The sequence below is a fragment of the Bufo bufo genome, chromosome 2 (assembly GCF_905171765.1).
Source record: "Bufo bufo chromosome 2, aBufBuf1.1, whole genome shotgun sequence".
In the NCBI taxonomy this organism is placed as follows: domain Eukaryota; kingdom Metazoa; phylum Chordata; class Amphibia; order Anura; family Bufonidae; genus Bufo; species Bufo bufo.
In genome coordinates this window covers 42,503,182-42,521,086 of record NC_053390.1, presented here as the reverse complement: position 1 = coordinate 42,521,086, position 17,905 = coordinate 42,503,182, and the positions used below count along the sequence as shown (strand labels likewise).

The window sequence follows — 17,905 nt, the reverse complement described above, 5'->3', positions numbered from 1 at the left end:
AATAAATTTGTGACAGAGCACCCCGCTATTAAGTTCCCCAAAAATTAGCTATAATTTGTGATTGAACCCAACAAGTGTTCAGTTTTCCTATGGCGCCACCAGAGAAGGAATGAAATATTACTATTAAAAGTGGTATTCCTTAAGTGACTTATTTTTTTTTAAAACTGCATTAGGCCCCTTTCACACGGTAAAAGATCATTGAATGGATCATGTGATGACCTGAGTGACGTCACCACAGGTCCTGTTCCTGTAATGAATGCTCACCACAGGTCCTGTTCAACAAAGGAGACAGACGAGAAGCTGGGCAGTGCGATCAAGTGGACTAAGGGGAGTTAAATTTTATTTATTTTTTTAACCCCTCCAGCGCTGTTTTACTATGCATTCTGTATTCAGAATGCTATTTTTTCCCCTTATAACCATGTTATAAGGGAAAATAATACAATCTACAGAACACCGATCCCAAGCCCGAGCTTCTGTGAAGAAGTTCGGGTTTGGGTACCAAACACGCGCGATTTTTCTCACGCGAGTGCAAAACGCATTACAATGTTTTGCACTCGCGCGGAAAATTTGCGCGTGTTCCCACAACGCACCCGCACATTTTCCCGCAACGCCCCGTGTGAAAGGGGCCTTAAGGTTGCAAGCTGTGACCCAACCAGAACCCACATCTATACATATAACCAGAGTTCTAAATTACCTTGCGTAGCTACATTTGTGTAGCTGCTGTGTGAGAGTGTCATGGCGTCTGATCTTCCCTCACAAAACTACAATCCCCACAATGCCGAGCTTTCCTGCTGTGAGTTTGTGCTGGTTCCTGAGTGTTGATGCTTGATTGGCTGCCTGATATACAGTGTGGTCACGCCCCCTCTACTCAGTAATCAGCAGCACACTGACACACCCTTTGTTTCACAAGACATTTAGCTAGAGGATTGATAGCAACACACTGAGCATGCTCGACCTAACAAAGGCTCAGAACTACAGGTCGATGCCATGGTAATATATTCGGAAACACAGTGGGTAGCAGAGGAAGAAAACTACTTTTATAGCTACTGAATGGTAAATATGTGAAATTTACATTATATTAGGTAATTATTGATGATGAATAAGTCTGAAACAGAGGTTATATTTATGGTAGCCGGAATACCCCTTTAAGTATTATTAGGTTGCCTGTTGAAATCAATATAAACCACAGAGAAAGATTTGCCACCCACCTCCTCTCTCCACTCAGGATGTCCTAATAGATTTTCTTTTTTTGGGGGAAAGAGGTCGTCTGTTCAGGGCCATCATCTCTTGTCCCAATAGAAGAGTGGTTACATAGAGCGTCTCTCACTGTGGAGGACTTGTCCTGTCCTGCATTATGCAGGCAACACATTGACATGAATGGACACTATGTAATACTTTATTTTCCCTGGGGTGGCGCTGTAGGGAAACTGAACACTTACTGCCAGGTTCCTCACACATTACAGCTGATCGCTGGAGGTCCCAGCAGGAGGACACTTTGTGATCAGCTTAAGACATCTTCAGATTTCTAGAAATCACAGACTTGACAACAGATCCATTACTTACAGGAGTACAAGGATGAAGAGATGGCATTAATACACATGCCCCAGCATCCTACTTCCACCCCTCGCTCATAGATAAGGTACGCGGTAGAGTTATGAGGTGCATATGGATTTCCATGGTAAACAATCTGCAGATTGAAAAAAAAAAAAGAAGAAAAGTTTAACCCCTTAGTGACCGGCCTGTTTTGGGCCTTATTGAGCAAGCGTTTTTCTTCCTGGAAAAAAAAAAAAGTATTTATTTTTATTGGATTTTTTAAATTTAATACGTTTGTTTTTTTGTTTTTTTTACTACCTAATAGTCCAACAAGGGGACTATGCCAGGTAATATTTTATCCATATAGTGCATTGCTTTTTAATGTCATTGCTATACTGACATTGACCAGCAGGCTGCACAGGCACAGCCTCCTGGGAAGCACTCAAGGCTGACTTGGGGCCTACACCACGCCCCAGCCAGCCTTTACACACATAGGTACCCCCTGCGATGTCTGCTCCCTCTGTCACCGCTTACATGCGGCGAGCACCATTGCCCGTGGCATGTAAGGGGTTAAACAGCCCGGATCGGCACTCCAGCCAGTCTGGGCTGTTAGAGCAGGAGCCGAGCCCCTGTTCTCCGCTGCACAGGGGGCTGACCCGAATAGTGCTTAGACAGTACCACAGAGAAAAAGTGGCCCAGCCTAAGGCCTTTTAGTGACCGCCATAAAAAGGCATATTGGTGGTCACTAAGGGGTTAAACAAAATTACTTTTCTGCTCCTTGTTTCAAAAAAATGAGTTTCCCTTAAAGAGGTTGTCCGCTTTTGTCAGAAAAGGTCCCCAAAAACCAGCTGATCTTAAAGAGTCTCATTGTCTGTACCCCAGCGATCAGCTGAAATCTACTAGGGAGGAAGTGTTCAATTTTCCTGCAGTGCCACCACAGGTGAAAAGAAGTACTGCATTATTACCAATGACCTGTGAATGAAATGTCTGGAGAGACAGAGATTATTTTTTGTTCCCGATGTCCACCCTGGCTACTAGATAAGGGTCCTGAATTAGGTACAATACTTCTTCTAGTAGCTCAGAGATCTCCAACAGAGATTATTCTTTAAAGTTGGCATCAATTCATTTTGTAATTTTGTAATTTTTTTTTTAAGGGGAAGAATGGTCCAAATCAAAAACTGTTTTTCAAAATGTTATGTCATGTTTTTGTTCAATGAATCCAATTTACCCTGAAAATGGCTCTTGTAATTCTCCCATGCATAGTAATGTGCACATGGTGTAAGCCAGAGATGCCAAACTCATAGCCCTCCGGCTGTTGCAAAACTACAACTCTCATCATGCCTGGACATCCTACAGTTATAAGGGAATGCTGGGAGTTGTAGTTTTGCAACAGCTGGAGGGCCAGGAGTTTGACATCTGTGGCGTAACTATGACATCACTACAGGGCCAAAAACAAAAACCTTACCATCCCCTTCCCTTAGCTTTAGCTGCAGCCTCTGGACATTGAGGATAATCATCCAAGTACAGATCCTGTCTTCTCTGCATGCCTTCAAGCCCCCTCTGCACTGGGAATCCCTGTGATGTCATCACTGATGTATGTCACAGGGTTCCCTAGCACCAGCACCTACCCCAAAGCAGAAGCAGTGCCTCAGCTTTTGAGATCATAGATAAATATAAGTGGTTTTATTTTTATATATTTTTTTATTTTTATTTTTTATTTTTTTGGGGGGGGGGGGGGGGCAAGGAACTGAAATATAGTACAGGACTGGGCTGCCAATGTGGCTGCCTTATCCTGCCAACAGCATTGTCCATGTAAATTGCAGGGCTGAAGGCGCAGGGACCAGCCTGTTAGCCCATTCATTTACATGACGTGGACAAGAAGGGGTTAAGAAGTTCCTTAGCACAGAAGTTGGGATCAATTTAGATTAAATGGTACTCAAGGGGGCACATTCATGTCCAAGCTTTGGTCTTCATAACTCACCTGCCCCATATAATCGGTAAAGAAAAGCATGTTTGCGAGGAAGGCCGTCCATCCGATGAGGTGGCTCACACACAGGTAACGATAATGAGACGGCATGGTTAGGAGGGCGCGGACCAGAGACTTCAGAGTCATTCGCTTCTGCACCTGAAAAACACAACACAATACAAAGCTAAAATATGATGTAACAGCATCTACCACCAAGAGTCGTATTGTCCTATCATGGCCTCCCGCTGGTTATAACAGAAATCAAGAGATAACTGACTCCTTCTTTAGGATCAAACACAATGGAAAATAAATACAAGTGGCAGAGACAGAGACACCAACATGCAGACGTCCTACAGCACTTTTTGTTTTTACCAGAATGCCTTTATAAAAATGTAAAAATGCACTGTAGTACGTCTGTATGTTGTCACCGTCTGTATGGTGTCGTCGTCGTCATCCCCCAACAGGTAACAACAATTTTTCGGCTTTTGAATCCACTGAAGGAAAAAACATGCACCACAGTTTATGAAATAACTGGGACGCATCACCTGTAGGGACATACCCAAAGATCCTGATACAAACTAGCATGCATTAATATTCTGTACTATTCTTCCAGCTGTACTACAGCCCCCATCATCCACCATCACCAGAGTACATCAGCGTACACCATGTCGGTGTCTATACAATAATCCACTTCCTGTGTCATTTTTAAAGAGGACCTGTCATCTTCCCTGCTGTGTGTATTTTTGTAACTACTTGCATTTCTTGTGTAACGGGAATTCTGGAGCATCTGTTCTCATGACGATGCCATTCCTCTATTATTCCTGCTACAAGGATATAAAACAAACCAATTGGGGGTGTATCCCTGCATTGTTTAACGCTATACAGACTGTGCAGGGACACACCCGCCAACTGGAAAAACCCAGATGGACCTTTATTTATAAACTTCTAGTAGGAATAATAGAGGAAGGACAGCATAGGGTCATAAGAAAAGATGCTCCAGAACTATTACATGGGGGAATACAAGTATTTACTAAGACAGCCATGTCAGGAGAAGGGGGGGGGGGGGGGGGGGGGGGGGGGAGTCAGCTCCTCTCTATGCTCCGTAGCTTTTACTGACCACGTCTTGCAGAGATTACATTTTACTAGCATTCTGTATGTTTGAATAATAGCCATTTGCCACTCTCAGTGCATATTGTATGGCATCAATTATCAGGACTGTCAGTTCCATTCAGATCCGTACGGTAAACAGAACACTTGGGTGTGCAGCTAAACCCAAATAGAGATCTCGAACATAAAATTTTCCGTTCGCGGACGGCGAACTTCCGCGAAGGTTCGCGAACAGGCGAACCGCCATAGACTTCAATAGACAGGCGAATTTTAAAACCCACAGGGACTCTTTCTGGCCACAATAGTGATGGAAAAGTTGTTTCAAGGGGACTAACACCTGGACTGTGGCATGCCGGAGGGGGATCCATGGCAAAACTCCCATGGAAAATTACGTAGTTGACGCAGAGTGTGGCAAGTTGAATTCGCAATGCGATTAATATAACCTGCATTAAATCGCATTGCGATTACAACTTAGAGCTAAGTTCCTAATGGTTGTATTGCTAGAATTGACGAATATAACGAATATAGCACTATAGTCTCAATCTTTGTTATATTCTAGCAATACAACCGTTAGGAACCCAGCTCTAAGTTGAATTCGCATTGCGATTACAACTTAGTCAAATTTGTGACACTGCAGCTTCAGAATGAATCTAAGATGGATGCTGTCCTTGCTTTTTGATAGGAGGTGGGAGGGTCTGGGAGGGAGGGTATGCTGATTGGCTGGAATGTGTCTGCTGACTGTGAGGTACAGGGTCAAAGTTTGCTCAATGATGATGTATAGGGGGCGGACCGAACATTGCATATGTTCGCCCGCCGCGGCGAACAAGCTATGTTCGCCGGGAACTGTTCGCCGGCGGATAGTTCGGGACATCTCTAAACCCAAATGCATAGCTATAAATGGACACAGCGCACTGCATGTATAGGAGGCTTTATATATTACAGCGCTATAGAGGAAAAGCGCAGCAGCCAATCAGATCTGACCGGCCAGTTATATATTTTTTTAAATGGGAGACATGCCTGTAGGTATACATTATTGCTCTGATAAATGTCCCTCAGAGAGGAATATCCCTGTGGTTTGGGGTGTTAAGGGGTTAAAATTCCGGTGGTGGTCTAGGGCCTTCGAGGGGTAATTGTAGCTCGAGTTTAAAGGGGTTCTCCGGGAATTAAGAAAATTAAAATACTTACTATAAATATATTCCCAAATACCTTTTTTATTTGTTAGAACGGCTTGTTTTGTCTGGGGAGCAACAATTAGGATAAACAAAATGGCCGCCATCCTATTAGTACACAGAAAACCTGTCCTAATCGCACAACAGGGCAAGTTACTTCAGGACACTGAGGTAAAGATCTGCCTCATCCTCCTCTCTGCTCTACTTGTCAGGGATTATGATCCTGAATACAGATAAGATGTTCAGCTCAATCTCTGTAGGAATGGAGTTCATGAGGAGACATGAATTACAGAGAGGAGGGACAGGACAGACAGTGGTAATGGAGACTGCATACAAGAGCTGCTTCACATTATCCACACCCCTCCCTCCTCTCAGAGCAGAGAGGAGGCAGCAACTCTTTAGTTTAGTGTTATGAAGTAACTTGTCCTGCTGTGTGATTAGGACAGGTTTTGCGTTAACTAATAGGACGGCGGCCATTTTGTTCCCCCTGATAATTGCTCCCTAGACAAAACGAGCCATTATACTAATATATTTGGGAATATATTTATAACAAAGTAATATTTAAGTATTTTCATTTTCTTAATTCCCAGAGAACCCCTTTAATTGTCCTTCTTTCCATTGATGAATTTACCGTAATATATTTTTACGGGCTCATTCACACGACCGTATGAATGAGCCGGCATCCGTTCCATAATTTTGCAGAACGGGTGCGGACCGATTTGTTTCAATGGGGCCACAAAAAAATGCAGACAGTACACCATGTGCCGTCCCCATCCGTTGTTTCGTTCCGTGGCCCTGCAAAAAATATAGAGCATGTGCGACGTCCAACAGCGGCAAAGGGTCCCTTTAAGAAATATTCGTAACACCAGTTGCAGTGACTCAACAATGGGACAGAGTCCCTTTAAGAAATGGTGTTGGTGGTGGTACCCAGGTGTAGGAATGGCCCAGTGGTATAGGGTGGCCTACAATATCCCTTACTGTTTCGTATGTGTCACGGTTCTCCTACCTGGATACGCTGGACCCCAGGCATTGTCTTCCGAAGCAGCAAATAAGGGGGGTAGTTAACTTGGGGATGAAGAATAAATTGAGTCCAGACCTTGTGATGAGGTTCAATAACAGCTTTACTTGGCATAAACGTTTCTCCAAATGGGTTGCAGACTTTGTCTTGGTTCCAGCAGGCTTTAGCATTAAACCTCTGGCAGGCAAACTCCTCTCTGCTACATCGGTTGCTCTCTGGCTCTGCTGTACTGACAGACTGGCTATAGAACTCAGCTTCTTCTTTATGCTGTACTTCTGTCACGGATGGAGTGTGGGGGAACACTCCACACAGAGCACAGGAAGGAAGGGGATAGGAAGGAGGCCTGGAAACTAGGGTAGGGGAGAAGGTCACCTCCTAGAACAACCCTAATCCAAGTCCTGACTCATAAGTATGAACTGACCTTGATGGTTGGAAAGTTCATACACAAACCTAGAGCCCTAACACACCCTATAGGGCCTTGAGACAACCTATTCCTCCACCAGAAGGATGAACAGGAGTCTCCCTCAGACCTGGATACAACAGACAGGGGAATACAACAAAATAAATACAAATAGGAAAAGATGACAATTAACTTCACGAGGAGCAAAGGCAGCGCCAGAAGCACAACCGAGATCCAACAACCAGCAAGCCCAGAGTCCATAAACTGAAGCTATAAACCGCACCCCTAGAAGGGGTAAGCAGTAATAAATAGGGGAAGTTAAATGACCAAACCAACACCTGCCAGAGGTGTGGTCATTACCAAAACAACACAGACACAACAGATCCACAAGGAACCATTCAGATTAACCCACGTGTTGCCAGTCTCTCTGATCTCCTGGCCCCTGTCACGGAAGTGTCCGTGACAAATTCATTTTGTAGTCTGGTCTGTCTCTAGATTTGTCCAGGGAAAACTCCTCCTGGCTTCTGAGGCTTTAAGCTGTGGCCTCCATATCCAGCAGAGCTGAAGGTGCTCTAGCTGGCTTGCCTTGCTTAGCTGGGGCACGTCAAACGGCGACATGCCCAGCTCTTGCTTCCTTCACCTAGCAGGGGGTAAGCTAGACTGCACTAGAAAGTGGTCCCCACCCTTCCTGCAGGAAGTGGGACTCGCCCACTCCTCCACAGAGGGCGGTTAGAATGAAATGGAAAGCTCCATTCTATGTAACTATAGCTCTGCCTTGTTTGCTGCCACCTGCTGGTGAACCAGGCACATTACCTTTGAACATAACAGTTACATTAGAAATAGGAATGCATAGTGTTTGGACCTGGAATAAATACAAAATGACGACATTAGGTTAAAGGGGTTGCCCGGGTTCAGAGCTGAACCCGGACATACCATTATTTTCACCCAGGCAGCCACCCTGAGGCTAGCATCGGAGAATCTCATGCTCCTATGCGCTCCATCGCGCAGGGCATGGGCTCTTTTGTTTATCATAACACACTGCCAGGGGAAAGTGTGTTTGGTGACGTCACCGGCTCTGATGGGTGGGCTTTAGCACTGCCCTAGCCGTTTTACTGGCTAGGGCAGCGCTAAATCCCGCCCATCAGTGCCGGTGAGGTCACCAGGCTTCCTGGCAGCACCATGGAGAGCCCGGTACGTCCCCGGATCTCCAAAAAATGCCTTTGCCCTGCGCGATTTAGGGCAGGGCAAAGGAGAGCATCGGAGCAAGAACTGCCCCAATGCTCAAGTCAGGGTGGCTGCCTGGGTGAAAATAGGAATATGTCCGGGTTCAGCTCTGACCCCGGACAACCCCTTTAATCAATAAAGACAGTAGCGAGGTGCAAAGGTGGTAATGCCACTCTGGGGCGTTACACATGTCCTATTCTTGTCTGTGAATTTCTATAATGGGCCGTCCGTTCCGTTCCACAAATTGCGGACGGCAAAACATGGCGCGGTTGTGTGAATGTGCACAATTTGCAAGATTTTCAGATACACAGCTCCAAATCTTCTCTATAGAAAGATAGAATTAGCTGTCCTTTCGCTGACACCACTAGGGGGAGCTCACTCCATTCAAATTCATACAGTTACCATTCAACTCAATGCTAGCTACAGAAAACAATAGGGAGCAAGCTCCCCCTAGTGGTAGCAATAGGTAAGAAAAAAAATTCTATTTTCCCGTGCAATTTCATTCAAATTTGCCTGAGCCCTGAGGTCAATATTATCTGAACTGTCCTGATGCCATCCAGGTTTTGGCAAGAAGAGAAAATTCAAGTGCCCAAGTTCATGCCTGTAGGTGTAACTTGAAGCTTCTGGGCCCCAATGCAAAGTTTGTACACGCGGGCCCCCACCTACCATAGGCCCTTTACAATATTGGGGTCTTCTTATGTAAAAGAGGGTCCTTTGGTCACCCTCATGTTGCAGGGTCTGGAACTAACTGCTGCCACTGCAACCCTGCTACTGGGTCTGCAAAGCAAATTCCTTAAAAGGGGTTGTCCAATTCTGACAACCCCTTTAAGTGATCGTCTCACCATATAAATCTTAAAGGTGGTGGTGGTGGTGTCTGAGGTTCGTGAAATGTTCTCATAGACTCAGCTATTACTATTCGGGAGGATTGATTTCTTGACAACCTGCAGAATAGACGGGGGAGGGAGTCGATGCTAGGGAACAGCGGAGGCTGTGACTAAAGAACAAGTCTGGCTTTTTACACTTTCTGGAAGTTTTCGCAGCCTTGGGGTTGTTTTTTTTCATTTAGCTCTCCTGTACCAGGGGATTTGCCTGCACGCTTCGAATAAAATGTGCTCTCGGAGTCTCACACCTCAGGCCTGAAAGTAAATGAGCCCCTGATAATCTGTCATCAGCGCGCTTGTTCGGTCCATCCATCTGCTTTCCCCTTGTGATTTTTTATAAATACATCTCTGTTCCCTAAGCGCGGGGGAACGTGGACTGAGATTAGCAATTGCAGAAGTAGCAAAGCTGACCTTGCCAGATGTAGCAGAGTCTGTCCTGTGCTTCAGTGTGCCGTGGTACCTCGTACAGGAGCAGGGGAGCTGGTGTTAACGTGAATGGTGGTCAGTACAAGGACGTCCCTCTTGTTCTTGTACTTAACCACCAGCATGTTCTCACGGAGGAGAGCCCTACTTTCGCCCAGTCTCAGTGGTTGCCCTACCAGGGATCTAGGCCTCTGTGATTTTTGCGCACTGTGCAGCAAGTCACAGTGCCTCTGGCAGTTAGGGACATGAATAGGGGTATGCTGGTATAATAGTTATCCACATAGAGGTGGTAACCCTTATCCAGCAGTGGGTGCAGTAAGTCACACGCAATCTTCCCACTAACTCCTAGGATGAGGGGGGCATTCTGGGGGTTCTATCCTGGAATCTTTCCCTTCGTAAATGCGGAACTTGTGGGTGTACCCGGAGCTACTCTCACAAAAGTTAGTAAATCTTTAGGCCATACCTTGCCCATTTGCTAGATAAGTACTGGCAAAATTTAATCCTCCCCTTGAAAAGTAATAGGGACTCATCTACACTGACATTTTTATCTAGGGTGTACACCTCAGCAAACCTGGTGTTAAAGTGGTCAAGGACAGGCCTAACCTTGAACAGACTGTCAAATGTTGGGTCGTTATGGGGTGGGCACTGTGCATTATCGTTGTAGTGTAGGAATTTCCGAATTGACGCAATCGTTTCCGGGTCATGGTCTTACTGTAAATTGGAGTCTGGTAGAAAATGTCCGAACTCCAATATTGCCTAACGTTTGACTTCTTAACAACGCCCATATGCAGCACGAGTCCCCAAAACGTCATCATCTCTGCTGCATTTACTGGGGTCCAGCCTTGCGGGTCTAGTGTATGCCGATGTAGGGTTCTAATCAATGAATTGTTTGGGTCACCATTAAATTTACAAAATCTTCAGAGAAGAAGATTTTGAAAAAAATCTAGTTCACTGAAGCCCGCACAATCTATCTGTATTCTGGAGCTGCCCTCAAAATCCAGAATTTGGGGCTGATAATCGTCAGGGGGTGGGGTCCATATGGGCTCACTCTAGGTGGCTGCCTCAGCTGTTCTGGGGCGCCTTCTAAAGGGTCCCTCATCAGCGAATGATGAGGAGGCGGTAGAGGAGTGGAGAAGAGGATGCCACTTTCCTCTCTCATTGGCAGACTCAGTATCGGAGGCAAGATACGCGTATGCCTCTTCAGCTGAGTAAACTCATTGGGACGGACTGGCCATTTTTATTTTATTGGGGTGCGACGTGTGAATTGTGTAAACCTTTATTTATTGTGAGGGGTGTGTATATTGTGTTTTCACACGTGAAGGGGCTTGTAATAAATAATAAATTTGAAATTGAGAAAAGGGAGTAGAAAAAAAAAAGAAGTAAAAAATAAAAAAAAAATGCAGGACGCACGCACACAAAAATGTTATGTGCGTGCAAAAATCTACACTAACACTACCTAAATTTGATTTCTCTCTCATATATATATATATATATATATATATATATATATATACATACATACATATACACATATATATATATATATATATATATATATATATATATGTGTATATGTATGTATGTATATATATATATATATATATATATATATATATATATATATATATATATACACACATATACATACATACATACAGTGGGATGCAAAAGTTTGGGCAACCTTGTTAATCGTCATGATTTTCCTGTATAAATCGTTGGTTGTTACGATAAAAAATGTCAGTTAAATATATTATATAGGAGACACACACAGTGATATTTGAGAAGTGAAATGAAGTTTATTGGATTTACAGAAAGTGTGCTATAATTGTTTAAACAAAATTAGGCAGGTGCATAAATTTGGGCACCACAAAAAAAATGAAATCAATATTTAGTAGATCCTCCTTTTGCAGAAATTACAGCCTCTAAACGCTTCCTGTAGGTTCCAATGAAAGTCTGGATTCTGGTTGAAGGTATTTTGGACCATTCTTCTTTAAAACATCTTTAGTTCATTCAGGTTTGATGGCTTCCGAGCATGGACAGCTCTCTTTAAGTCACACCACAGATTTCCCATTATATTCAGGTCTGGGGACTGAGATGGCCATTCCAGAACGTTGTACTTGTTCCTCTGCATAAATGCCTTAGTGGATTTTGAGCAGTGTTTAGGGTCATTGTCTTGTTGAAAGATCCAGCCCCGGCGCAGCTTCAGCTTTGTCACTGATTCCTGGACATTGGTCTCCAGAATCTGCTGATACTGAGTGGAATCCATGCGTCCCTCAACTTTGACAAGATTCCCAGTCCCTGCACTGGCCACACAGCCCCACAGCATGATGGAACCACCACTATATTTTACTGTAGGTAGCAGGTGTTTTTCTTGGAATGCTGTGTTCTTTTTCCTCCATGCATAACGCCCCTTGTTATGGCCAAATAACTCCAGTTTAGTTTCATCAGTCCACAGCACCTTATTCCAAAATGAAGCTGGCTTGTCCAAATGTGCTTTAGCCCACCTCAAGTGGAGAAAAGGCTTCCTCTGCATCAGTCTCGCATCCAGCATCTCCTTGTGTAAAGTGCGCCGAATGGTTGAACGATGCACAGTGACTCCATCTGCAGCAAGATGATGTTGTAGGTCTTTGGTGCTGGTCTGTGGGTTGACTCTGACTGTTCTCACCATTCGTCGCTTCTGTCTATCCGAGATTTTTCTTGGTCTGCCACTTCGAGCCTTAACTTGAACTGAGCCTGTGGTCTTCCATTTCCTCAATATGTTCCTAACTGTGGAAACAGACAGCTGAAATCTCTGAGACAGCTTTCTGTATCCTTCCCCTAAACCATGATGGGGAACAATCTTTGTCTTCAGGTCATTTGAGAGTTGTTTTGAGACCCCCATGTTGTTACTCTTCAGAGAAAATTAAAAAAGAGGACGGAAACTTACAATTGACCCCCTTAAATACTCTTTCTCATAATTGGATTCACCTGTGTATGTAGGTCAGGGGTCACTGAGCTTACCAAGCCAATTTGAGTTCCAATAATTAGTTCTACAGGTTTTGGAATCAATAAAATGACAACAGTGCCCAAATTTATGCATCTGCCTAATTTGTTTAAACAATTATAGCACACTTTCTGTAAATCCAATAAACGTCATTTCACTTCTCAAATATCACTGTGTGTGTCTCCTATATGATATATTAAACTGACATTTTTTATCGTAACAACCAACGATTTATACAGGAAAATCATGGCGGTTAACAAGGTTGCCCAAACTTTCGCATCTATATCAAAAAAGTATGCAGCACTCCATGAGATAAAAAAGTGCTGCCCACTTTTTTGACTTTTATACATTGGATTTGCTAATATCCATATTGGGCCAGTTGCACCCCCTTGTTTGCATTAGAGACGGTGCTGCCACTTTTTTCTAATATATATATATATATATATATATATATATATATATATATATATATCTCTATCTTCATAAATATTGGGACATCGACACAATTCTAACATTTTTGGCTATATACACCACCACAATCGGATTTGAAATGAAACGAACAAGATGTGCTTTACCTGCAGACTGTCAGCTTTAATTTGAGGGTATTTACATCGAAATCAGGTGAACGGTATAGGAATTACAACAGTTTGCATATGTGCCTCCCACTTGTTAAGGGACCAAAAGTAATGGGACATAATAATCATAAATCAAAACTTTCACTTTTTAATACTTGGTTGAAAATTATTTGCAGTCAATTACAGCCTGAAGTCTGGAACGCATAGACATCACCAGACGCTGGGTTTCATCCCTGGTGATGCTCTGCCAGGCCTCTACTGCAACTGTCTTCAGTTCCTGCTTGTTCTTGGGGCATTTTCCCTTCAGTTTTGTCTTCAGAAAGTGAAATGCATGCTCAATCGGATTCAGGTCCGGTGATTGACTTGGCCAGTGCATAACATTCCACTTCTTTCCCTTAAAAAAACTATTTAGTTGCTTTTGCAGTATGCTTTGGGTCATTGTCCATCTGCACTGTGAAGCGCCGTCCAATGAGTTCTGAAGCATTTGGCTGAATAGGAGCAGATAATATTGCCCGAAACACTTCAGAATTCATCCTGCTGCTTTTGTCAGCAGTCACATCATCAATAAATACAAGAGAACCAGTTCCATTGGCAGCCATACATGCCCACGCCATGACACTACCACCACCATGCTTCACTGATGAGGTGGTATGCTTAGGATCATTAGCAGTTCCTTTCCTTCTCCATACTCTTCTCTTCCCATCACTATGGTACAAGTTGATCTTGGTCTCATCTGTCCATAGGATGTTGTTCCAGAACTGTGAAGGATTTTTTAGATGTCGTTTGGCAAACTCTAATCTGGCCTTCCTGTTTTTGAGGCTCACCAATGGTTTACATCTTGTGGTGAACCCTTTGTATTCACTCTGGTGAAGTCTTCTCTTGATTGTTGACTTTGACACACATACACATACCTCCTGGAGAGTGTTCTTGATCTGGCCAACTGGTTTTCTTCACCAGGGAAAGAATTCTTCGCTCATCCACCACAGTTGTTTTCTGTGGTCTTCCGGGTCTTTTGGTGTTGCTGAGCTCACTGGTGCGTTCCTTCTTTTTAAGAATGTTCCAAACAGTTGTTTTGGCCACGCCTAATGTTTTGCTATCTCTCTGATGGGTTTGTTGTGTTTTTTCAGCCTAATGATAGTGACAGCTCTTTGGATCTCATCTTGAGAGTTGACAGCAACAGATTCCGAATGCAAATAACACACTTGAAATGAACTCTGGACCTTTTATCTGCTCATTGTAATTGGGATAATGAGGGAATAACACACACCTGGCCATGGAACAGCTGAGAAGCCAATTGTCCGATTACTTTTGGTCCCTTAACAAGTGGGAGGCACATATGCAAACTGTTGTAATTCCTGCACCGTTCACCTGATTTGGATGTAAATACCCTCAAATTAAAGCTGACAGTCTGCAGGTAAAGCACATCTTGTTTGTTTCATTTCAAATCCATTGTGGTGGTGTATAGAGCCAAAAATGTTAGAATTGTGTCGATGTCCCAATATTTATGAACGCGTGTGTATATATATATATATATATATATATATATATATATATATATGAAACTCTGCAGCACTCCTTGAAAAATAAAATGTGCTGACTTGAGAAAAGTTCTGTGAGAGAACCGAAACGTTGTCAACTTTTGATATGCGTGAATAAAGAGCACATTTAATTTTTCAAGGAGTGCTGCAGAGTTTCTTCTATATCTTCCGTCCTGAATCGAGGGACCACCGCTTGCTGCCAGATTTTCCTCATGGATATATAGATGCATCCAAAAAAAATTATCTGCACAGTAAACTGAGCAGACCGGTCAGAAAAATTGATGTTTCTGATCAGCGCTCAGCAGGTGCAGGACGCGTGTGCGTTCAAAAATCTACACTAACACCACCTAAAATTTCTATGGAACACTAGATTTTTATTTATTTTTTGTGAAAAAACTAATAAGAAAGTCACAGATGAAAAAAAAAAATATCTGCACCAAAAAAAAGGAGCCCAGGTGCTGAACAGTGAAGTACAAACTGATCAGCGCTTGGCGTTCACAGCTCGCACGCAGAAAAAGTGGTGCAGAGCAGGAAAAAAAAAAAAAATTAAAATAAGCCAGATAAAAGTGACAAAAAAAAAAAAAAGTCACAATTTTTTTGCCATGGGCAAAATCGGACGGGAGGGGGGGGGAGGGGGGGCATAGGAACAGGGATTAGGGATCTGGAACTTCTGCAAAAAATTAAATATATAATCACTGCAGCAGATGTTCCAGATGTTCTTCTTTTCACAGGTTGAAGTAAACTGTGGTGGAGAACCACAAGTCCCAGCTGGGCAGATACAGCACAGAGGGGCACAGGTCCACTCTGCATGCAGTCTCCAGCTAGAATGCCTGCATGCAGAGCAATTCTTCCGGTTCCCTCTGGTGCTGTAGCGCTTTCCATTGGCTGGAGCGTTGTTCCAGCCAATTGCAGGTGCTGGCAGGGGACGCCAAACACTGGAGTCCACTGCCTGACCTCAGAGGAGACAGGTGCTGACTACTTCAGCACTGGTCACCTCCACATGACCACCCCCCCCCCCCCCCCCCCTGCAGTTCCATGCTGCTTACGGCATTGCGATGTGTCGGTCTTCATTGACGGGCAAATCGCAGTGCTTGGAGCTGCAGGGGGGCGGAAATACATGATGCTGCCCTTACCCGGCAAGAGCCAGTAAGAGCAGCTATCGCGCCCAGTTTTCCCCAAAATCTTCCCCCAGAACCCGGCAGACCTTGCAACGGCGCTGGTCCTTAAGTCACGTCCAGCTGTGCCGTATATGTACAGCGCGGGTCCTTAAGGGGTTAAATCTCATCTGACGGCTTATGTGTAGCTCTTATCTCTGATCTCCCGACTATGGCTTGAATAAGTAAGTGTCTATGAGGTCAGGAGATCAGAGATAAGAGCTACACCTGAGCCTCAGGTGATGAGATTCAAAAAAAAACTGACAGCTTGCAAACAGGCTGAACATTTTTAATAAAGACCAAGTGGAAACATGATTTTAAGCCTAAAATTAGTAATAGATGAGCGAATTTTTTAAAAGTTCGATTCAGTTGATTCGCCGAATTTCACAAAAAAAATTCGCTTTGTGACGAATTACTTCATCACAAAGCGCATTTTTTTGTAAGTAGCAGGTGCAATGACAGGGAGCTGCGATAGCGCCGCCCCCGTCATTGTACCACTTAGATGCCACATTCATACAGGATGTAATCTCTCGCCGCACAGGATTTCAGGCGAGATCTTTAAGCAAGATGGAGGCTGGCGTCCAGTCGCGAGCAAAATCGAGGAGATGTTTGAATTTTTTAGTTTTTTATATTATTTCAGGTTAAATCGATTCGCTGACACGAAGCACGAGGAAATTCGGCTTCTAGGCAAATCGAATTTATCCTGAAATTCGGATCGAATGCTGAAGTTACTTCTGCAGATTTACCGCTTCTTTGCTGTGTTATATTTAGACCATTTTCTACGCCTAAGGGTTCACGCACATGATCGTGGTTTGGCACATTTTTTGCGGCTCGAATGCCGACCCATTCACTTCAATGTTTTGTGGACAAGAATAGGCATTTCGATTATGGGTGGCCCGTTCTGTTCCCCAAATTGGGGAACGCACACGGGCAGCATCCGTGTTTTGCAAAACACGGCACGTTTCTGTGCGCGAGCCCAAAACAGGTGTAGAAAATGCTGAATGAGATGGGTCTGCTGGCCCCTCCCCTTCCCCATCCACACCACGCCCACTTTTTTTAGACCTGGCATGAGCGGGGAGAAAGCACAGATTGCCGAAATCTGCGCCAGAAATAGGCCTAATTTAGGTGTATTTTTATTCAATAAATTACCTAATAGTGTTTAATGTGTTTTAAGTGTCAAGTTAAAGATTGCTGCATCTAAAGTTACAGATCAGATGAAAAATGACACCCGTCCAACCAGGGGAAGGCGGAGGAATCCCACAAGTTCTGGGTTACCCCATATAAGTCATGGACATTTGGGAGGACTTTGTATTGTATACAATCTACTGCTGGAAGTACTACAACTCCAATCCTGCGCACAGTAAAGAGAGCCTAAGGTCAATCTGACCTGGTCTCTGACTCTCTTAACGCCACATTCTGGCCTTTGCATCTCCTACACGTGCCCTGCTTTGCACCCACATGGATACTAACGCCATGGGCACCCCCTGAACCACCATCAGGCAGGGAGCCCACAGCTACAATTTGCCGGCCAGCTTGAAGTCTAGGGGGCAGCGGCTTCCTTGCTTCAAGTCAAGGTAACTGTGGCGAAACCAACCTCGCCACTGGGTTTTGGAGAGGCCTGTTTATCAGCCTCTTGCCTTTGGACTATGGCCCTGGAAGATTGGGTCCCTTAAAAACCATATTCAGCCCTAACAGAGTGCATGTCACTCATTCTGGCCCTTTAAATACAGAGGGGTCATTCGGTACTTGCCCTGTGTGAGCGCTGATACCCCAGATAGCTATGCCATGGAGCCCATTCATATAATGAAAGACTATGGGAAAGACTTTAGCTCCATGACAATTGAACTGTATGTGTGTGGTCTGAGCGCCATTCAATAATATGGGCTCAGACCTAAGCTATCTGGGGATATGTTGCATGTCTTTATTTTATGTAG

The 17,905-nt window shown here is 44.1% G+C and overlaps 1 protein-coding gene across 1 annotated transcript in view; it reads right to left on the bottom strand.

Moving 5' to 3' along the window:
- The window catches only part of SLC45A2 (solute carrier family 45 member 2), a 77,710-nt gene that overhangs the window by 11,990 nt on the left and 47,815 nt on the right, over window positions 1–17,905 (bottom strand). Inside the window, exons 3-4 of the mRNA XM_040420142.1 lie at window positions 3,515–3,658; window positions 1,564–1,687 (exon numbers count right to left, since the gene is read on the bottom strand). Coding sequence (XP_040276076.1) covers window positions 1,653–1,687; window positions 3,515–3,658 — 179 coding nt within the window. The 3' untranslated portion in view covers window positions 1,564–1,652. The remainder of the gene's footprint in view (window positions 1–1,563; window positions 1,688–3,514; window positions 3,659–17,905) is intronic.